We start from the raw sequence: 23,230 nt of genomic DNA, 5'->3' as shown, positions 1-23,230 counted from the left end.
AATGCTCCTACCCCTCCCTCTAGATTTTTTTTCCTTTCCTTTTAGACTTTTCTTTTAGCTTTTAATATCAAATTGTAATGTATTTTCTATGCTTTTAACTGACTGTACCCCACCCTCCTTATGCTGGTCTTTGACTGTAATAAAGATTTGTTTGTTCGATGTTTGCTGATCAAGCTAGTCAATTATCATCCTTGCAATTATGCATGAAGGCTTTCTCTGTTGCATCTGAGTATCTGTGAGTCTTAGAACACTGCCAAAATTACAGCATCTCCCGGTCTCCAAAGAAAAACAACAATGAAAGAACTTGCTACTGATCTGCATCTCTTGTCTATCTCTTTGTCTATGCTAAATAAAACAGCTTCTTGGAAAAGTGGCTTGGTGATGAAATGAGAATCCACGTACGTGAACCATTAACAGAAGTTTTTCTGAAGCCAGCCAGATTTTTTAAAGCTGATGTCTGGATGGAGACGGAGGGGGAAGGGGGGTTAGATACTGTGGCTGAACAGGTGCCTGATGATATGTATGCTGTTGAAGGCAGGAATGGTCTAACAAATTCTTGCAGAGACATGGAGAAATTTGAAGAGGCAGAGGCTATAAACAGGTTTCCACTTTAAGGGAATCTCTGAAATTCTTCTCAAATGAAAATTATAATGAACCGAAACAATGAAATACAGTTGCACAAAATAAGATTATTTTAATTATTGACATAAAACCATTTAATACTATGCTCAAAGCCAGTATCATGCTTAAGTTATTAAGGTTTTTTATATCGTTCATATAGGAAAAAAAGCTTTAAATACAAGGACTGCAATTCCAACCCCGAAGAAAGAAACGGCAATGAATTTTGCTCCGTGCCATGAGAATACACGTTTGACTGGCTCCAGAACATCCTTTCTATAAATAGCAGGCCACTTTCCGCTCATATGAGAGACGAAGATCCAGCAGACTTCTCCCTGGAGGGAGAGGAAATGAAATTTTACCAATTCATCATTGCTAACCCCTAGGTCACTTCCCACACTGTTCTGGAAAATCGCTAGAGCCTAATGGGAAGAGGAGGAGGGAATGAACAAAAACCACCTCTTCTGCTCTCTTTAAAGGCAGCATTCGACTCACGAGAACTTTGGGATGCAACCCATGGTTTGAATAGCTATTAACCAACCCATTTTCTACATATGTCGTAGATTTCACTGGAAGACCTTTTTGCTTTAACTACCCTCACTCACTTTCATGCTCCAACATCCGAAGTGGCTGCTTGGTACTTGTAGCAATACAGTTTGTTGTCTGCTCCACCACTCAGCAGCAACTGTAACATAGAGGAGGGGGGGGGGATCAAAGTATAATGAGACGCCATCAAAAACTAATTGTTGTTCTAATCTAATTGGAGAAAAATGCTAAGTAACAAAGTCCCTGAAAACTGTATTATTTAAATCTTTAAAAAATCACCATGACTTTGTTTTTGGATAATCTTCAAGTAGCAGGAAAAGATTATGTCAGCATTATCCCCAATATGAAAAAAAAAACATAGAAAGAAATGGGAGCGGCAAAAGACATTCTTCTCATGTTTGATTACTGTTCCATCAGAGTAAGACCTTCAAAGCTATTAGTCATGAAGAAAAAGAACAGTGATAGGATTCAAAATGTAATATATCCCCGGAAAATCTCTACCCCAAAAAGAAGCATCTTTATACTCAATAATATTTATAATTCCTTAACCATGTTCTGCTTCTTGTTCATGCAACTCAAGCTCAATTTTGCATCAAGATGTTGGTTAGATAAATGCATTTTGTTTAGGCATGGTTAATTTAATTTAACTTAATTTAATTATTTACACAATATAGACCCAACCCAACTACAAACTGACTCAGGGTGGTGTACAATAAAATAGAAAGTACAATGCAATGTTTATAAATAAATACATACATAAAAAACAAGAACCAGTGGTGAGTCCAGCTAACCACACCCACACTCAATCTGACAGGGGCCCCACCCACCCTCACCCAAGCCTGGAAGAACAGCCAGGCCTTTAAGGCTTTCCAGAAGGCCATCAGAATGGCAGCCACACTGATAGCAGGGGGAACCTCAGTCCAGAGAAGGCATGCTTCCTGGTTCTCAATAGATGATGTTATTTAATTGAAGGGCTGGAGCATGCCAACTCTGTCATGTTGAACCAACCAGGCTGATACCACAGGAGATAGGCAGGCCACGCAGGGCTTTATAGGTCATAACCAGTACCTGGAACTGCACCTGGAAGCATGCCAGCAGCCAGTGCAGCTCACAAAGCAGAGGTGTCATGTGTGCATACCGAGGCATGCCCATCACTGTCTGCACTGCAGCATTCTGGACCAGCTGAAGCTTCAGGCTGGTCTTTAAGGGCGGCCCCACATAGGGCACATTGCAATCTAGGAATCAAGCCATGATGGCTTATTAGCAAGTCTTGCTAGTCACTCATGCCATACTCACCTCACATGAGAGTGACTATTCAACAAGACTTGCTAAATAAGCCATCATGGCTTGATTCCTAAATGTTAAACTATAAACAGAAGAGCAGATTTAGTAAGTAAGTAAATGCATACACAAATAATAATAATTTGTAAGCTAGAATGGCCATATTCACATATTACATTAAGCAAAAATGAAACAAATCACATTATGTTTATGTTATCAGGACATTTCTGAAGTAAACTTTGGCCTGCCTAATGTCCAAGATGAGGCTTTGTGGGTAGTTCGGAGAAAAGTAGAACTTACACTACAAAGTAAAGATGATGTCTTTATGTAATTGTCCTATAAACCCCTTGACACTAAAAGACTTAGTTTGTTTTGTTAGAGTGTGGGTGAAGGGGCTGCAGCTGCTTGGAAGTTTCTTGAAGGGATTTCTACAAAATTGGTTGGAGCACAGCACAGAAAAAACAGATGCACAGAATGAGAATGCTTCAAGAAATAAACAATTTGGATTTGCTGGAACTTGGTTCCAGCTTACCATCGTTTTCTTCAGTGAGTTTTTATTAATACAGCGTCGCCTGGTTCAGCTGTTTTGGTTTTGTTTCCAAGAAAAATGAATTCTAAATATTTATATCCCTAGCAGCTGGGATGAGTTTGAGCCTATAACTCCTGAGGAAGTGGACATGGTCCTTGGGATGGGCCTGGCCATTTATGATATCCATGTCCCCCCTGGCTTGTGAAGGCTGCTCGGGAGGTGATGTGTGATTGTATCCATGCGGAAGCGTCAACCTATTTCAGGAAAGAAGCAGTTCCGTCTGCCTTGAAGGAGGCACGGTGTACCCCCTCCTGAAAAAGCTGTTGCTGGGTCCAACAGCGTGGAAAATTTCTATCCAGTCTTCAACTGTCCTTTTTTAGAGAAGGTGGTTGGGCTGCAGCTCCAGAAGGCCCTGGTGGAAACGGACTATCCAGACCCTTTTCAGTCACATTTCATATCAGGATACAGTATTGAGACAGTATCCATCATGCTTGTTGATGACCTCTGGCAGAACTGGGATAGGAATGGTGCTACCATCCTGGTTCTCCTGATCTTTCAGTTGCTTTCAGTTGACTATGGTATCCTTCTGGACCATCTGTAGGGATTAGGAAGGCGAGCATGGCGTTGCAGTGGCTCTCTCCTTTCTCTGTGGGCAGTTCTGTTCTAATCAACAGGGGGGAGGGGACTGAGGCTGAAGCCCCTAACTTGTGGGGCATTTCAAGGCTCAACACTTTCACCTCTTCTGTTTAACATCTACACGAGGCTGCTGTGTGAGGTCATCCATTGATTTGGGGTTGACAATAATGCTGTCAAAGTCTTGTTCAGGTGTCTGGAAGCTGTAAGGGTTTGAATGGGGAGGAACAGACTCAGGCTCAACCCTAGTAAGACTGAGTGGCTGTCAGTACTTGGGCCCCCAATCCCAGAAGTTTTCCACCTTTAGTTCTGGATGGGTTACATGTCCCCACTGGAGACTGGTGCACAATCTGAGTTTTCCTAGACTCGCAATTCCTGCTCAAAGAACAGATGGCAGCTGTGGCCAGGAAGGCCTTTGCACTGGTCACTCACACCCCAATCACTACACATGATGACTACTGCAGTGTGCTGTACATGGGGCTGCCCTGGGAAACCACTTGGAAGCTGCAGCTGCTCCAGAATGCAGGGATGTGGGCAGTGATGGGCATGCTAGGATACGCCCATGTAACATTGCTGCTCCACAAGCTTCACTAGTGACCACTTGGCTTTCAGATGCTGGCTACCACCTATAAAGACTTTCACGGTACTGCATAATTATAATCTTTAATAAAATTGCTATATAAAAAAAGACTTTCGTGGCTATTTGAGGAACTACCTATCTCCGATTTCTGCCCATCCTGTACAATCAGATAAAGTGGGCATGTTCTGGGTCCCACTGATCGAACAATGTCACTTGATGGGACTCAGGAAGTTGACCTTCTCTGTCATGGTAACTGCCCCCCCATTTTTGCAGAACTTTCCTGGAGTGAATGTGATGAAATGGTTTAGCCCTTTGGGGGAGTCTTTGAGAATTTAAGGGCTTGTTTCATTCCAAAACAACAAAAAATGGTCTTGATTCTCCCTGGTTTGCAGGGGTTAAGAAAAAAGGGACACCTTAAGCCTCCTGAAGACTTAAATCCTCCAACCACCAACTCCTAACCGATTGCAAAGTCTGATCCAGCCACCTCAGGGATATCATGATGTTACTTGACCGCATCCCCATTTTGCAAACAAGTGCAATCCCAGCCCCAAGAAAACTGACTCTGCCCCTCAGGCATATATACCACCTGAGTCTTCTGTAGCATGTGCACATGTGTGTGAATTCACGTGAGTATAAAGTTTACACATGCACTACAAACTTCTGTACCTTTTTTAAATGTAGTAACAGTTTCAACTAATTGTCATTTGGTGAGTTTGGATAGTGGCTAGAATTCCTCCTGCTGAGAAGTAAAAAACACCTATTTCCAAAATTAAAGATCTGCAGCACCCAAATCTGATTCCTGAACATCACGTTCCTGTTCTGTCACTCGGTTTTCATCTGAGTCTACACTTTCGTGCAAGGTCAGTTCTTACCCCAGCTTCTGTCCATTCCACACAGAAAACTTTGTCTTCGTGAGCCGCCAAGTCATAAAGAGGAGCTTTGCAACTGATGAGATATGGATATTAAAGTTAGTTTTAGTGTTGTCTTATTTAGGTGGTATGACTCTGATGGCCCTTTGCTGAAACAAATAAAGTTCCCTCTTAATCCATTTTGTCTCCAACTCCCCTTTCTCTATTTGCTTTTTAGTTAAATGTAAATCTACCAGGACACACACCTTGTCTACACACACGAGTCAAAACAAAAATCTTACTTAAGTTGATCTTGACTCCTGGTAAGTATATGGTGATGTTCATATAGCGTCCATAAAGTTTTCTTTTCTACAATGTTTTTCTTTTCAATTTCCTAATTTACCCTACAGCTTCACCTAACTTTTTAAAGATCAGCCAAGGCATGACAGCCTTGCAAATGTTTTAATACTAAATTCAAATAACAAAACCATGGTGGGCTCTATTCACAAGATAAAGTGATTATATCACTTCATGTACTGCAAATGCTTTATGGCAGGGAATTTGTAGGCACATTTGCAAAATTCACTTGCAGGTTCAGATCTAATGGCCTACCAAGAGTATCCCCGAAGTAAGATTTATCTACCAGCCAGTACATTTTAAAGCAAGAACTTTCAAAACCCTAAACTTGTAGTTCTTCAATTTGTGTGTCATATAGTAACCTGAAACCATATGCAAGAGGCAACGAACAAGAACTCCAGATTTCAGCTTACCTCCTTGTATCCCAGAGTTTGACAATGTTATCTAAAGAACCCGAGATGAGTTGCTGCTCATGAGTAGGGGACCATTTCACAGAAGTCACCCAGCCAGTATGTGAGGTAAGAGAAAGTAACACCAAAGAGCCATCTGAAGCAAAACAGACAAGATTCAGTAGCCACTATTTACAACATGGCACATAATTTATAGTCACAGAAAAGAAGCCAAGATACAGTAAGTTCATTCTGGATACAGAAACTTGTAATGGTCTTTAAAAAAAATGCCAGAAATACAAAAAAACCATTCTTTGGTAGGATTCTGATTTTAGCTTGCTAAGGTAGAAAGTGACAGGCAATTGAGTGCAGTGCTGCTGGACTTGGGATGGGGAAAGGTGAGTTCCAGTCCTGCCCGAGGCTGGGTAGTCACCCGGTCCAGTTGGGTGACTTTCAACCCGTCATTCTCTCTCAACCCTACAAAGAGGTTCCATCAAACCATTTTCAAAAATGTTGCCAAGAAAACTGTGGGGTCCTGTCCATATAGTCACCAGGAGCCAAGAGTGACTTGAAGGACCACCACTACTTGTCAGCCCTTCAAGGTAGAACAGACAGGAAACCAAAACCATAAGTAGTAATACTATATTTATTGTACAATTACAGTAACAGACACTGTTACTGTAAGTGTCTTGCAAGTGTGAAAGCATTTTTCCCCCTCCCTTGCCTTTACTTTCCAGAGGACTAGGGAGGGTCCCTTCTGAGAGGCTGTAATGATTGCCTATTCTAATGTACATCAGACTCATAAGCAGGGTTTCAAAGATATCTGATTTATTGAAGAATAGTATGCAGGATCACAAAGAAAGCTGAGAATGATGAAAGCGCGGCAAATTCAAACTAAAAACTCTCAGTGCAAATGAAATCCCTCCCCCGTAGAGTCTTCTCAAGTCCACAATCCCAGGTGCTCCTAAGGGTTTCTGATGGTCTGTGGGAAAAGTCCTTGAGCAGAGAAAATAACCCAAACACGTTCCATTGTCTTGATTCCACATACAGAGCTTGGTACAAGGTCTCACAGCAGCTCCCTCCCAAACAGAAACATGCGTCAGAGCCATGGCATGCGAAACGTTACGATGTTTGAAATACATTGAAACTGTAAACACGACAGAGGCTTACTCTACCCCCATTCCTCCTTTGGACTCAAATTTCATTTATCAGACTGTTGTCTAGGCTGCAGCTCTTCCTCCTGTCTCCCAAAGTTATTCTCACAGCCCACTACACTACCAAAAGGTAGACGGTAGATGGCATCTCAGCTGGACAGAGAATGGTAGGGGAACAATCCTATCACAGTCTTACCTGTGTTGATTGTGACAGCCATTCCAGAGCATAACCACTCATGAGCTTAATAACTTCCTTCAAAATATAAACTACAGATCCTTAAAGTGTCACATCACTGATATAACTGTAAAAACAGGACATCTGTGGGCCGTGAGGAGGGATAGGGGAAGCTGCCATATCAGCTTCATCTACATGGTGTGACCAGCAGAAAAGTTGCTGTCTCGGGTAGAGACCTTTCCCATCATCTGCTACCTGACTCTTTTATCCGGAGACCCTAGGATTCAACTTGTGACCTTTTGCATATAAAGTATGTCCTCTATCACTGAGCTAAAATCACCTGCATGCAGAGTTTTCAGGAATGGACAGAGAAGGTGAGATATTCTCATTACTTTTCTGCCACATCAAGGAATAATAACCAATGCAGGCAGACATTGGAAATTCATACAGTGTTTTCCCAATCCCACAGTTGTCATGTGAGTAACCACTCCTGGTTCAGAAGCCTTATTAGAAAGCACATTCCAAAGTACATGAACTCAGTACAATACTAGGTAAATTACTCAGCTGAGTAAATGAGTGACTTTAAAACTGTAATAATCAAGGAATACCTTTGGCATTTTAAAAAATATCTCATGAATATATATTCACTTCTACGCACCTTTGCTCCGAGGATCCCATAACCGAATGTGTCTGTCAGTGCTTCCAGAGGCTATACGCCGACACAGTGGTGAGTAGGCTATTGAGTTAAAAACTTTGTTTCCTGTCTATGACAGAATAAAAAGTGTGGTAAGTAGCAGTTTGTAAAAAACCCTTTTGGAAAAAACAAACAAACCAAACAGAGAGAAGTCATGTTAAAGTGGCAAGCTCATTTACCAAAGTGGATTTAAGGCTTCCAGTTTCAACATCCCAAATCTTAATTGTGTGGTCCCATGAAGCGCTGCAGGTTTCATCTGTATCTGACCAAAGTACAGAAGAGACTGATTCTGTATGACCAGAGAGGGTTGCAATAGGAGTCTAGACATGAGAAATAAAGATTAATAAAACACAGTTATTGATAACATTGGGTTTTGTAAAAATGAAAAATTTTAATTATCAATTGAAGACTAGATTGGGAAGTAAAACAGAAAATCCCAGTAAAAGACAATGGCAAACCACTTCCATAAGGTTGCCAAGTAAGATGGAACTTTCCAAGTAGTCACTAAGAACTTGAGGGAGATTTTACTTTAAAAAGCATTAGCAGGACATATTGGCACACCACTAGCTGAGCAGAACCTTGGCACCCCTTAGTTGTCATTACCTTCCCTTCCCTTCCACTTCCCTGGAAATTCCGTTCTTTAAGTGAATTGTGAATAGAGCAAGCCATGGAATGCAGCGGAACTTTGGATATAAAGCTCTTTGGAAAGTCTTAAGACAGAAGGTGCAAGGGCAGCTACAGCAAACATGGTTTTGGAGTAAATGCCCAGAGGGCACCATTATCAGCCATCAACCCTGGCAGCCACCCACAAGACAGACTGTCAGGCCAAGCCTGACCCCACCCATTCCAATGAAGGTCTACATGGTCAATGTTTATCTTACTCTTGTTAGTCCCAGCTGCTCGGTTTTTTGCTTCTTCCTTGGTCTGTTTACTACTTCCTCCATCTCTGCTTCATCCTCTTCATCAGCAGGCACTGAAATGAATGTGAGATAGGACGAAAAGGAGAAGGCAATAATCATACACTCCTAATCTCAAGTAAAATAAATACAAGTAGCCTAAATTCGTTATGGGTTATTTTTTATCTCTTGTGTTTCAACATGTTCAAAGCTCATTGCAGAGAATGGATGGAGAGAAATCATGTGGACCTTTTTCTTGGATGTTATTAAGCAGGCATTCCTTCTCCTTCCTATCAATCTATCTATCCTCATTTTCCTAAGCATTGTCCTCAGTTTTATGGAATGTGGAGGATAATTTAAAACCAGCCTCTTGGGAAAGACCAACTTGTTTTGCCAAATAAAATAATAAAAAAAATGGTCCATCTCTGATGTCTTGAGTCTAACCAGAAAATCAAAAAATTATCTAGTCATGAAATCCACCTTGCTAACAACCCCAATCCTTTTCTTCAGCAAAGGATTGTTACCTTGTCGTGGTGCTGGAGCTTGAGCACCTCAATGATGCCATGAGCTAAACCGTGAAGGGCCACCCAAGACGGGAAGGTCATGACAGAGAGGTCAGACTAAATGCGATCCCTGGGGAAGGTAATGGCAACCCACCCCAGTATTCTTGCTGTGAAAACTAAATGGATCAGTACAACCAGAGATATGTCGGTATACCATCGGAAGATGAGACCCCCAGGTCGGAAGATGGTCAAAATGCTACTGGGGAGGAACAGAGGATGAGCTCAACTAGCCCCAGACGCGATGACGCAGCTAGCTCAAAGCCGAAAGGAAGGCTAGCGGCCGACGGTGCTGGTGGTGAACGGCGAATCTGATGTTCTAAGGATCAACACACCATTGGAACCTGGAATGTAAGATCGATGAGCCAGGGCAAATTGGATGTGGTTATTGGTGAGATGTCAAGATTAAAGATAGACATTTTGGGTGTCAGTGAACTGATATGGACTGGAATGGGCCACTTCACATCAAATGACCACCAGATCTACTACTGTGGACAAGAGGACCACAGAAGAAATGGAGTAGCCTTCATAATTAATAGTAAAGTGGCTAAAGCAGTGCTTGGATACAATCCAAAAAACGATAGAATGATCTCAATTCGAATTCAGGGCAAGCCATCTAGCATCACAGTGATCCAAATATACACCCCAACCACAGATGCTGAAGAAGCTGAAGTAGAGCAGTTCTATGAGGATCTGCAGCACCTACTGGACAACACGCCTAAAAGAGATGTTATTTTCATCACGGGAGACTGGAATGCTAAGGTGGGCAGTCAAATGACACCTGGAATTACAGATAAGCATGGCCTGGGAGAACAAAACGAAGCAGGACATAGGCTGATAGAATTTTGCCAAGACAACTCACTCTGCATAACAAACACTCTCTTGCAACAACCGAAGAGACGGCTTTATACATGGACTTCACCAGATGGACAACACCGAAATCAGACTGACTACATCCTTTGCAGCCAAAGGTGGCGGACATCTATACAGTCGGTAAAAACAAGACCTGGAGATGACTGTAGTTCTGATCACGAACTTCTTATTGCACAATTTAGGATCAGACTCAAGAGATTAGGGAAGACCCACAGATCAGCTAGGTATGAGCTCACTAATATTCCTAAGGAATATGCAGTGGAGGTGAAGAATAGATTTAAGGGACTGGACTTAGTAGATAGGGTCCCGGAAGAACTATGGACAGAAGTTCGCAACGTTGTTCAGGAGGCAGCAACAAAATACATCCCAAAGAAAGAGAAAACCAAGAAGGCAAAATGGCTGTCTGCTGAGACACTAGAAGTAGCCCAAGAAAGAAGGAAAGCAAAAGGCAACAGTGATAGGGGGAGAGATGCCCAATTAAATGCAAAATTCCAGAGGTTAGCCAGAAGAGATAAGGAATTATTTTTAAACAAGCAATGCGTGGAAGTGGAAGAAGACAATAGAATAGGAAGGACAAGAGACCTCTTCCAGAAAATTAGAAACATCGGAGGTAAATTCCAGGCCAAAATGGGTATGATCAAAAACAAAGATGGCAAGGACCTAACAGAAGAAGAAGAGATCAAGAAAAGGTGGCAAGAATATACAGAAGACCTGTATAGGAAGGGGACAATATCGGGGATAGCTTTGACGGTGTGGTCAGTGAGCTAGAGCCAGACATCCTGAAGAGTGAGGTTGAATGGGCCTTAAGAAGCATCGCTAATAACAAGGCAGCAGGAGACGACGGCATCCCAGCTGAACTGTTCAAAATCTTGCAAGATGATGCTGTCAAGGTAATGCATGCTATATGCCAGCAAATTTGGAAAACACAAGAATGGCCATCAGACTGGAAAAAATAAACTTATATCCCCAAACCAAAAAAGGGAAACACTAAAGAATGTTCAAACTATCGAACAGTGGCACTCATTTCACATGCCAGTAAGGTAATGCTCAAGATCCTCCAAGGTAGACTTCAGCAATTCGTGGAGCGAGAATTGCCAGATGTACACGCCAGGTTTAGAAAAGGCAGAGGAACTAGGGACCAAATTGCCAATATCCGCTGGATCATGGGAAAAGCCAGGGAGTTTCAGAAAAACATCTATTTCTGTTTTATTGACTATTCTAAAGCCTTTGACTGTGTGGACCATAACAAATTGTAGCAAGTTCTTAGCGGTATGGGGATACCAAGTCATCTAGTCTGCCTCCTGAAGAATCTGTATAACGACCAAGTAGCAACAGTAAGAACAGACCATGGAACAATGGACTGGTTTAAGATTGGGAAAGGAGTACGGCAGGGCTGTATACTCTCACCCTACCTATTCAACTTGTATGCAGAACACATCATGCAACGTGCTGGGCTTGAGGAATCCAAGGCTGGAGTTAAAATCGCTGGAGGAAACATTAACAATCTCAGATATGCAGATGATACCACTTTGATGGCTGAAAGCGAAGAGGAACTGAGGAGCCTTATGATGAAGGTGAAAGAAGAAAGTGCAAAAGCTGGCTTGCAGCTAAACCTCAAAAAAACCAAGATTATGGCAACCAGCTTGATTGATAACTGGCAAATAGAGGGAGAAAATGTAGAAGCAGTGAAAGACTTTGTATTTCTAGGTGCGAAGATTACTGCAGATGCTGACTGCAGTCAGGAAATCAGAAGACGCTTAATCCTTGGGAGAAGAGCAATGACAAATCTCGATAAAATAGTTAAGAGCAGAGACATCACACTGACAACAAAGGTCCGCATAGTTAAAGCAATGGTGTTCCCCGTAGTAACATATGGCTGCGAGAGCTGGACCATAAGGAAGGCTGAGCGAAGGAAGATCGATGCTTTTGAACTGTGGTGTTGGAGGAAAATTCTGAGAGTGCCTTGGACTGCAAGAAGAGCAAACCAGTCCATCCTCCAGGAAATAAAGCCAGACTGCTCACTTGAGGGAATGATATTAAAGGCAAAACTGAAATACTTTGGCCACATAATGAGAAGACAGGACACCCTGGAGAAGATGCTGATGCTAGGGAGAGTGGAGGGCAAAAGGAAGAGGGGCTGACCAAGGGCAAGGTGGATGGATGATATTCTAGAGGTGACGGACTCGTCCCTGGGGGAGCTGACGACCAACAGGAAGCTCTGGCGTGGGCTGGTCCATGAAGTCACAAAGAGTCGGAAGCGACTAAACGCATAAACAACAAAAAACAACTCCATGTAATAATGAAGTCTAGTTTTCATTTCTTACTCTATTGTATAAATAAGATTAAACAGGAGAGGAACAAAGGCTGAATTCCATTTACTCAGGTTTCTCAGCATGAGATTAGCTTATCAGATGCTTTAACGGACACTGTGCCATGCTAAATATATGACTTGTTTCATACACAGTAGTTGAACTGTATTACAGATACCTGAAGTACTTCTGACTCACAGTAGCACCATGTGTCTTGGAATCTACAATTTTGCACTAAAATGCTACATTCTGAATTTACTGTAGACAACAAATACAGCATATGTTAATACAATGGAAATGCATGCACAATCATTAGGAAGATGTATGGGTTGGAGGGGTGACGTGTAGGGAAAAAAATGCTTACATCTAAAATATTTGTCTCACCTGCAGACCATATCTTCAGCATTTTATCCCAGGAGCCACTGCAAAACTAATAAAAAGCACAGGGTTTCAGTAAAAAGTAAATACCTGATTTGATCTGATTTCAGCTTAAATTAATATGCTTGTGTTCAAGCCAGATCTGTACTAGATCCAGGGAAGGTTCTCATCATCAGCTCTCCCCAACTGTCAAACCCGCCCTGGTAGAGCTGCTACAGCAGCAGAGAAGCTGATGCTCCAACTGTAAAGTCTGTGTTCTCCCATACGTATTTCCAGATATTGTCCATGAGAGATACAAAAATATTCCTAGTGATTCCAACAACACTGAACTGTATCTGCAGGGTCTTCTTGGTCTTAAAACCTAAAATCTCCACTGCCACAATGTTCCCCAACACTGCTGCCCCCATTATTTCACTAATCCAACTCCACCTGTCAAATTATGGGACTTTAGCGTCATCAACAAATAACAATACGATCAACACAGTGTATGACAGGAAAGCCTAGAAATCCAAGGATGAAAGAAAGGCAGGACATAAAGCCTGTATATGTTATTCATTTGTTAGATTTATATCCCTCCTTTCCTCCAGATGAACCTGCATCTCTCTAATCCTAATCCATTGGCTTTTGCAAACTCTTAAAAATCTGTCTTTCATTAAAACCTCAGGAGCAAATGCATTTATGAGGGAAGGTCCTTGGCAGTTATAACTGACAGTTATTTAAAAACATCATCCCTAGGAGTACTTGGGGAAAATGTCAATTAGAGGGCCAGTAAGAGCCATCATTTTACCAGGAGACCATGTTATGAGGTTCTGATCTGAATGTTCAGAAGAACTGCAGTAGTGCTTACAACACATCTCTGTCTATTCTTCAGAATGCGAGGGCAGGGTTGGGAAGGTATGTAACTTACTTTGGTCCTTGAACTATCCACAGCTACAGATTCTACACTTCCTGCATGTCCCCTGCAGCAGTGAAGAGCCCTCACTTTGTTCTTTTCCACGTTCCATTCCCAGAGGAAGATGGTCTGGTCCATGGATGCGCTGAGCAGCAAGCATGACAAGCTGTCTGAGGAGAACAGGCAAGAATAGAAATACTGTACACCGAGCTGCATTTCCTAAGACAATCATCCAGTTTCACTCTACCCCACAATCTGGTAACAGGATAAAGGAGCAAAACTTTACAGCAAAACCGTAATTAGATTCAGGGTATTTAAAATGTGTAGACAACATTCTCCTATACCTAGTGGAAATATAATACATATATTTTAGGAAATCCAAAAGTACTGATTACTGTTGTATGAGCCAATGCTCCTATACCAGTATTATTTGTCTGAAAAAGCAATAGGACTATATGGGACTCAGAGTCATTTAACCTGTCCATTAGGTCATACAGCTCCTCTTATCCCTTTATGGATAACCTCTTGGACTGTGATTGTCCAAGAGGTTATCCATAAAGGTCAAATCCACATGTTACTTTAACATCTGAAGGTTGTTTTCTGTTTTACTCTTCAGTAAGCATAGGGAATTCAGCTGGAAAGAGCGGGTACAATCCTTTGCATCCTGCTGAAATGCCAAAATGGATCAATTTTGCCAGTGCATACAATTATATTAAGAATGCATCACTTTCTGACACTGTAAATTAGAGATGCAGCCCACTGCCACATCCACGTCTGAGTCAGAAACACAGCTGAGCATAAAACTCAGTCAAACACCTTCTTTTATACTAAGGCTGGGTCATAACTGGGTCCCTTTCACTAATCCTATAGTAAAAATAAAGACACATTTTTATACATTTTAAAATAACATGCAGCTCAGCCTTAAATAACATAGAAGAGACCCCCAGTTTCATGAGTTATCTCTCAAAACATGAGAGGCTGGAGAAGCTCCATGACTTCAGGTAAGTGTTAAGTCTGAAGCCTCTTGCATTCATTCATTCATTCATTAATCAATCAATCAATCAATCAATCAATCAAATTTATCACCACCCATCTCCCCAAAAGGGACTCTGGGAGGTTTACGCTCTTCTTGCAGGTAAACAACACCAAAACAAAGATAACATAGCCCAGCCAAGCCTGTGAGGGATTTGAATGCTGCAGATCTTTTTTTCCAAAAAAACCTCATAACAAATGTGAAGGAAGGGATTTCAAAGAAAACTGAAGATTTAACAATGCTTAAAGAGACAGCCAACACTTAATGGAAGCAAAATAGCAGCAAAAAATGGGTTGACTATAATAAAAGTCTGTCACAAGATTTTGGAGGGACTCTACATAGCTTAAGCCCTACAGTGAATGTTACTTACCCTTTTTAACCCAAGCTACATCTTTCACCACATCTACATGCCCAGCAAGAGTCATGATGGGTTTGCCTTCTACTGACCAAATTCGGGAAGTCTGATCATAGGAGCCGGTCAAGATCCTATAGAAGTGAGAAGTAGAGAATATTTTTGAAGGTGTCCACAGCTCTTAATCAAACAGTTACTCCTCTAAAAAACCCAAATATACCTACTGATCAGAACTTTTAGATACTATGCAAAACCATATTTTTGCAAATGTAATGCCAAGGCGTGCTGGTAATAAGTTATAAACACTGTGCATAGTTTAAAGTAACCTCAAAATCTTCTAGATACAGTTATTCCCCAATAATTCTTATCATCCCTAGCCACACAGTAATCATTACAATTTGCTATGTGAATCTCATGTCAAGGTGTTTATGACGTTCATATACCATCTGCACTGTTCAGAAATTCCGTATTTGTGATTGGTACCAAAACCAACTTAAGCCAGGCCAGAACCTAGCTATTACAAACCTGAAAATGTACTACCAACCCCACCCCATACCCATTCTCCCATTAATTTACTCAGCTTAAAATATAACTCAATATTAAAAGAAAAAAACCAGAATATCATGGCAGAAAAAACCATCATGTTTTATTTCGGCCAAACATGGTCAGAAAAAGAGCCACTAACACAACATGTATACCTAATGTACCCTCTCAGTTTAAAGCAACAGCGCAGTCATTTTTAGGATTTGTCTGAAAAGAATGGAAGGAGCTCATCATAATTTGTTGCTCCATGGGTACTTTTAGTTTTCTATCCTTACTTTTCAGGCCTCAATCTTTTCTACGATAGCAGCTTTATATCTGGAAAACCCTTCCTAACCTAACTGGTAATGCCATTTAATTTCACTGCTTCATACATTTATGCAAAATGAATCAAGGGAAGGAGTAGTTACTGCTTTTCCTCATTTTGCCCGGATATATCAGTAAAGGACAAACCCGCACAGAATACACCATTTGCCTCAAACCCTGATGTAGAGAAGGAAGATGGATTATAAGAAGTTCTGAAAGAAACAGTAATACCTCAGAGAAATTAGCCTTAAAACTGCTTAAAAAACTCTCGGCAAAGGGACAATGACAATACTAATATAGCTGATAAAAATGAAATACTTTTGGAATGAGCATTTCATTCCTGAACTACTGATGCAAAAAAGGGAGAAAGGAGCAAGGAGACAAAGATGGATGAACTCACAGAAGGGTGATGCACAGGAACCTAGTCACGGGGGAAGCAAGTTTATACGTAGTACAGTAAGCTGTACCACCAACCAAAAAGAGCCAAAAACAATTTTAAAAATCTCTTGCCATTCTTCTGTAGCTTCAATAGAACTGATCCAGTCATCATGTAGCATGCACTCTTCAGGCTGGGGTGCTGTATACTTCTCTACATACTCAATTTCTACTACATCTTCCTATATGTGGCAGAAAGAAAGAAAGAAAAATCAATCACTGTCCTATAAAACAAAGTCCAGGAGATAGAGATTAAGCCTACAATCCCACCTCCCAAGAATGGGGAACGTGTTGCTATAAATTCATATATTGCATAAACCCCAGCAACCCTAGCTAGCACAGCCAGTGCTTAGGAATACTGGGAGTTTTTACCATCACCATCTGGAAGACGACAAGTTCCCCAACCTTGCTACTGTCCCTTGCCCAGGCTCAGTGGAATCATGGGACCATATTTCCAAATCAACATACCAGTGCCCATTCTCTCAGCTTCATCAACTGCACTTGCATTCTAGAACCTAGTCCATTCCATGGTAGAAATTACTGAGTAAGAATCAGAATAGTAGTATAATGTTTCTACTACTCAAAAATACAGTTAAACGTAAAAACCTAAAAAGACATCTGTGTGATAACTTCTTACAGTGATTTACTGTTCATGTGGGGGTAATGCAACAGCTGGAACTTCAAGGACCAGTCATAAGTACCATTCATTCAGCGCCATTGCAAGTTTGAATGGTCGCTGAAGGAGTGGTCGTCAACCAAGGACCACCTGTAGCATTTTAGTCTTGCACCTGTATGCTTGCAAGCCTGATAGAATATGTCATTGTTAGAAAAGGCATCATTAGAAATGACATACCTTTACAGTGTACCTATTAATGTAAGTGAATACTGGTTGACACTCTGTATCTCAAAAGCCTACAGTGCATGAAACAGAGATTAAAAGCAAATAAATACGCAGCATGCTTATCCCTGCTCTACCCACTACAGTCTCCCCTTTGGCTGCAAGGAAGAAAGTTCCACTGCATTTTTAAAAATACAATTCTGAGAAATATTAAAAATTCATAGCATTCACCTCTTCCTTCAAAAAACATTAAAATGGCTTACTGTTGAAATATTTTCCATTTCCATGTGTTTGACCAGAGACATCCGCAAGAACTGTCCCTGGACAAGGAAGTCAAATTCCACATATTTGTGGCCCTCTAGAAACAAATCACAAGTTACATAAGTTACCTCTTACATTAAGAGCAGATTTGGAGAATGGATGATGATGTCTAAGATATAGTCTCTCTCTCATTATTCTTGAATAGCCTTATTTCCTTTACCAAATTTGCTCTCTAGACCACTAGCAATATTACCAGTACAGATCATATATTCCATAAATTGGAATGCAGCATCTTGTTTTTTTCCAGTCATATGTTTTTCTAGACCCTCTACAAAATATATTACTTGCCCTGGATTTCTTTGTGAAAACAGTCATGAGAAGAAAACTGAGTTGCCATTGCGGACAATCTGGCTTTATTCCAAAGCTGCCTAGATAGAAATTTGTCTGTGTAAAGAAGTATCCAGAGAAAGGGAGATTTTTTTAAAGTTTTCTCTCCTTTGAAGCAAATGAACATTCAACCATAAGTAAACAGTACTATATTTTGAATGGAGTACCCAGGCTGACATCATTCCAGTCAGCCTAATCTATTTTTCTAAATTGTAGGGTGGGAAACTCCATATGCACTGTCCTGGGTTGGTAAAATAAAGCATAGAGAAATCAGCTGTTAAACGATCAATCATAATCTAGTGCACAGATTACATCATAAACATTTCTAATTTACTTGAATAAATAATACTGAATCTGAAAAATCTATAGTAAAGCAATTAGTATTCAAAATAATTGAAGTCTGCATAATTTTAAATCCAAATAAGTGTGATTAGTTGTATGTTTCTGATATCTGATTTTACAGTATCCAAGAGGGATAGAATCAATACTAACAGAACTACATCCCAAATATAAACATACCATTTTTAGCTTCCAACAATTTGTTGATAACATCACTGAGGTCAGCAACTTCAGAAGTAGTTGGGATAGAAAAAGGAACATCATCTACTGTATATCTATAGAGAGGACAGAATCACATATTTAAAAAAAAAGATGGATGGCTTCTCAGGCCTTCAGTTCTCTCACGGAAAATATGGTTAATAATTTGAGTTTTCAAGACTCAAACATGCCTATACATGTTCTATTGTATTTCACTGGTCATACTCTCAGGTTACACACAAACACACACACACAGCTGAGACCGAAATCTACAATAAATTGTATCCTTATCCATAAAGTAACCGCCACAATGCAATGAGGCTTACTACAGTAAATGGTTACACTCATATGTGGCAGCCAATACAGTTTATTATGTATAATGTTGCTCCCTGAAACCTTGGATGCTGGGTCTCTATCGCTCAAATTACATTTGGGCTTCCCCAACAAAAGGCTATATGGCCGTTCAAACCGCCTACGCTATCTTCAACTGCCACAGAAACCAATGAAAGCTCGGTTAAAAAAGTTCAGAAGCCGCGGTACGTTTGCAAAGCCCAGAGGCGCTCAGGCTACGAAGAGCGGCCCGTTCTCAGCGCTAGATCTTGGGAGATCCCTTGCTCTGCTCTGCTGCTTCGGTGGGAATGCCCTCCCGCCTCCGTCTCAGCGCTGATTCGGATTAAGCTGAAAAGGACATAAACTTTATTTCACTTTCTGGCAAGAAGCAGAGGGAGGGAGCGAAATCGGTGACTGTCCCAAGGAGAGACCCTTGAAAAGTTACAGCGCCCATTCCCCTTCGCTAAGTCTTTCCCGCCCCCACTTACTTCGTGTCGTTGGTGAAGAAGCGAGCTTGAAGCTGTGCCATAGCAAAGATTCCGGCCGGCCGGCCCCACGGCGGACACCCAGCGCCCGAAGAGACGCCCGGCCTCTCCAAAACCGAAGGTCCCACGTGGCTGAGACTCCCCTTCACCCAGTCCTGCGAGGCTCATGGATAGTTCAGGGAGTGATTAGTACGGTCTGCTCTTAAAGGTCAAAACCCAGCCTTGAAGTTCTCATGCCTCTTCTTTCCTCAAGGGGGAGCGAGGTTGCCTGATTTAAGTGGCGTTTTCTCCCCGTGTTGCGTGAGCCTGTTTCCTCTCTTTTATAACCCAACGGTGTTCGTAGGGGCTCTGCTAAAGCCCGTGCTCGGTGGACGCCTACAACTCGTGCAACACAATTCCAGGCAGAGGGTGGTCCTATCAGTGTTTTATATTTTATTCTCTGGTAGCATCGAGAGTAGCCCAATGTAACCTTATGACGGGTGAAGAATTACTAAATTTATTTGTACTTGTGATGAAGATCGGAAGTCACTTCTTTAAATATTTTTTCTCTTTCTCTTTTTTTTTCTCTTTTCTCTTGCACTTTCTGTTCTCGCTCTTTTCTGAGTTCAGTTTGTATTGACTTTTATTATTTTTTTAAAAAAATCAATAAAAATTATATTAAAAGAACTAGAGTAGCCGAATGGTGACTGTTATAATGTCTGGCTTTTTTATGTGGCTTTTGTTTTTGCAAACATTTGCCTTACCTTCCGCCGCTGCCCCCAGAATTAGGATTTCTGTAGATACTCGGTGAAGTAGGATAATGGAATTCAGCCATTCCCAAGCTAGTGTTTTCCCAAACTGCTTGAGAATTAGCTGAAATCCAGCCCATCAGAAGTGCCACAGGCTTGATAAAACTGGCTTAATTTTCTGGTGCAGCGCGGGTTTCCCAGCTACTATTTCAGGGTGCGCCCCTTTTTTCATTATTTCTTAGCTGATTATCAGTTCAACCTTCTGCAGAATTAAGCGCAAGAAAGCCCTTTCAGGGAGTTTGGGAATTCCCAACTCTGGAGAATCAGGTTACTCTAAGTTTACCGCACAATTTTAGGCGTATTTACTCGGAAATAAATTCCTCATTATTCAGTGCGGCTTAGGTTGAACTGAAGTTTAAACGGGGCATTCGCTTTCTTCCGCTAAAGAGGAATACGAGCTGAACACAGCGTGGGTTCGGTAAAAGACAAGACGACGAATGAAACGCGCAGCCATCTTGACTACAATTCCCACGATGCAACTCGCGACCAGTTCGTACTTTCGAGCAGCGACTTGAGCGCCTGCCTTCCATGCTATTTTTATCCGGGACGAAAAGCGGTGATTTGCTATGTAGTAAATTATACCGAATATACAAATTATGGATTCCGGACTGCGTTCGATAGATTCCTCTGCGGGCAGAATGAGAATATCGGAAATAGAAATCCGTTTTAAAATTAGAGCTTTTGGATATCTGCCTATAATATGGTTTTTTAATTCATAGCTCACTTCAACGCTATATCCGGCACTGGACAGCATTCCAAACAATTGTTTTGTTACTTGTGTCTTTTTTTTAAAAAAAAACAACTCTTGCAATCTCACAGCCTACAACCGTTAAGTGTGCTTCTAAATCTCTCAAAAATTAATTTCCAGCCCAGAATTGAAATTTGCTATCTTCTCCTTGGAAATCATATAAAAAATATCTCATTCATAAAATTGTATATGTTCATTTGAATAGAAAGTAAAATCTTGGTGATAGTGCCAGCTGGATAGACAGGAATAAGGATCAATAGGAATATTGAATTTCGAGAATGCTTATGCTCTAGTTTGCTTATAGCCCCAATGCTTAACGAATTGATCCGACTCAAACTTTTTGAAAGATTAGGACGAGCTGATCCACTTCGTTGGGTAGTTTCCATAATCAAAGCGTATTAACTTGCAGTTGCCAATGACTACATTAAGAAATAATCTACGGCACATACGAGCCGCATTGAGAAAAAAACTATTCTGCTTGAAAAAATTAAAAACTACTTTTTTATTTAAATGCAACTTGAATATATCAATCAAGAGAAAGCTATAGCAGAGTCGACTCTGATGACTTTTCCTATTTGATCCAGCCACAGATCGAAGGCTAACCTTCTTCTGTAGTATCTTTTATAAAGCTCTTCCAACAGTCAGTGAAGTGTAGGTGGGAACAAAAAATACACCAAAGATCAGTATTTTTTTTATTTATTAATGTCTTTAAGTTTCCTCTGCTGACGCCCTAAAGCCATCGGAGCCGGAAAAATGAAAAACACGTGGCTTTAAAAAAAAGTCCTCGCAGCGGAATAGACATCACTGTCAACTCATTTCCGGGAAGTACGGAGTCCCATTAGGTTGCCTTGAAAAAGCGGTCACGTGGTGCTAGCACTGCGCTTGCGCCGTACGAGTGGCTGCGCGTTTGCTAGCTCCAAGATATGGTTGGGTGGATTCGCTTTGAATTCCCTCCTCCCTTTCCCCGCCCCCTGCCCCGTGGTCTTTGGCGCACGCGTGCTGGGTGCTGCGTCCGGACTGAGTCGCGCGCTCTGCCTGGTCTCCGCCTTCTCTTTCCCCGTCCCTTGCGGGTGGGCGTTGCCTTGCCTTGCCTTGCCTTGCCTTGCCAGGCCTCCCCGCGGAGGAGGGATTATTAATCATCTGGGGTGGGTGGAGAGTTGACTACCAGATCAGCCATCCTTTCTTCTGTAATCAGGTATCCTCCAGTGTTGGATTACAATTCCCATTATCCCCAGTCACCAAGGTGTTGGAATGTATGAAGCTGGGCGATGCTTTTGAAAAACTTAGAGAAAGCAGATTGGATAATACCAATACAGTATGCGGTGCAGTTTGCAATAATTTAAGAGGCAAGCTTAAATATAGGAGAGGAAGACCGGTAGTGAAGTGCCTTTAAAGGGAATTTAAAAGAGAACCCTTTTAAAGTGACAGCTTGGAATGATTCACTAATCTCCCAAAGGAATTGTGGTCTATAGTTCCAGTTATGGCAACCCCAAAATGACAAATATTATTACTTTTGCGGTCAATTACAAGTCAGTGCAACAAACAAAAATGCAAAGAAACTACTCAAACAACGCAACAAATAAAATATATAATGCTTTATCACACTCGAGGATGTGCGGACTATGCAAGCTATCTAAAATAAACTATGTGGCCTAATATTAAATTATTATTAACATCGTTGTGAAACGAAGGAAACGTTGCTTTCCATCAGGAATGCATTTAGACATATAACCAGAACAAATCAGCTAACCTTTGGTAATTACAAAGGGGGCGAAAACAAGGCAACTGAGAGTTGGGAGAGTTTGATAGATTTGGTAACCACCCCGGTGTGCTGGGTGTCGGCTGAGATTGCATTTTCAGAGATGTTGAACAAAATGTGGCGACTGATTAGGTTCATTTTTTAAAACATACTTTATTAATGGGTGTGTGTATATGTGTGACGAATGTAAACAGAGTTTACATTATTTTCTTACTTAATGATATATGTGACAATTTGGCAACAGTGACTTCATGTTTTCTAGCCAGCAGTTTACACTGTATCCATTAAACCAGTATGAACTCTGAAGCTATTCTTTCTTTTCGTTTGTTGGTTTTATTTATTTACTTTTATTTATTTATTTATTTGTATTTCAAATTTTGTCACTGCCCCTCTCGCTCAAAGAGCGACTCTGGTGGTTTACAATAAAAAAAGAAAATCCAGCAGGCGCTGACCACACCGCTCACATTAAGAAATAGAAGTGGCATCTTCAGAATTAGGTAACTGTTGAGTACCATCTGCCTTTCTGAGGGTATGAAAACTTTGCGGAATGTAGAGCGAAGAAAGGGAGTCTGCCTCTGAAGGGACAACCCCTTATTTGATTCAGGCTCCATGCAACACTACGTAATTTATGGATTTATGGCTGATGTCAGACCCCACATTTCTCATCTGAGATTGCTGGGTGCCATCTTCCCCATCCCTTCACAGTGTTTCAATCAAGG

General features: G+C 41.2%; 1 protein-coding gene across 1 annotated transcript; it reads right to left on the bottom strand.

Moving 5' to 3' along the window:
• Nucleotides 1-669: 669 nt before the first annotated feature.
• WDR12 (WD repeat domain 12) lies at nt 670-19,409 on the bottom strand. Its single transcript, XM_063317977.1, has 14 exons — nt 19,220-19,409; nt 18,384-18,478; nt 17,480-17,574; nt 16,454-16,560; nt 15,116-15,231; nt 13,728-13,882; nt 12,827-12,872; nt 8,686-8,777; nt 7,984-8,124; nt 7,769-7,874; nt 5,806-5,938; nt 5,060-5,132; nt 1,224-1,303; nt 670-953 (listed from the first exon to the last, which is right to left on the bottom strand). The coding sequence occupies exons 1-13, from the start codon at nt 19,258-19,260 to the stop codon at nt 1,226-1,228; spliced, it is 1,278 nt and encodes a 425-aa protein (XP_063174047.1). The 5' UTR covers nt 19,261-19,409; the 3' UTR covers nt 670-953; nt 1,224-1,225.
• Between the last annotated feature and the right edge of the window lie 3,821 nt (nt 19,410-23,230).

The sequence above is a fragment of the Candoia aspera genome, chromosome 1 (genome assembly GCF_035149785.1).
Source record: "Candoia aspera isolate rCanAsp1 chromosome 1, rCanAsp1.hap2, whole genome shotgun sequence".
NCBI classification, from domain to species: domain Eukaryota; kingdom Metazoa; phylum Chordata; class Lepidosauria; order Squamata; family Boidae; genus Candoia; species Candoia aspera.
The sequence above is the reverse complement of the archived record's forward strand: the minus strand, read 5'-3'. Positions and strand labels throughout refer to the sequence as shown.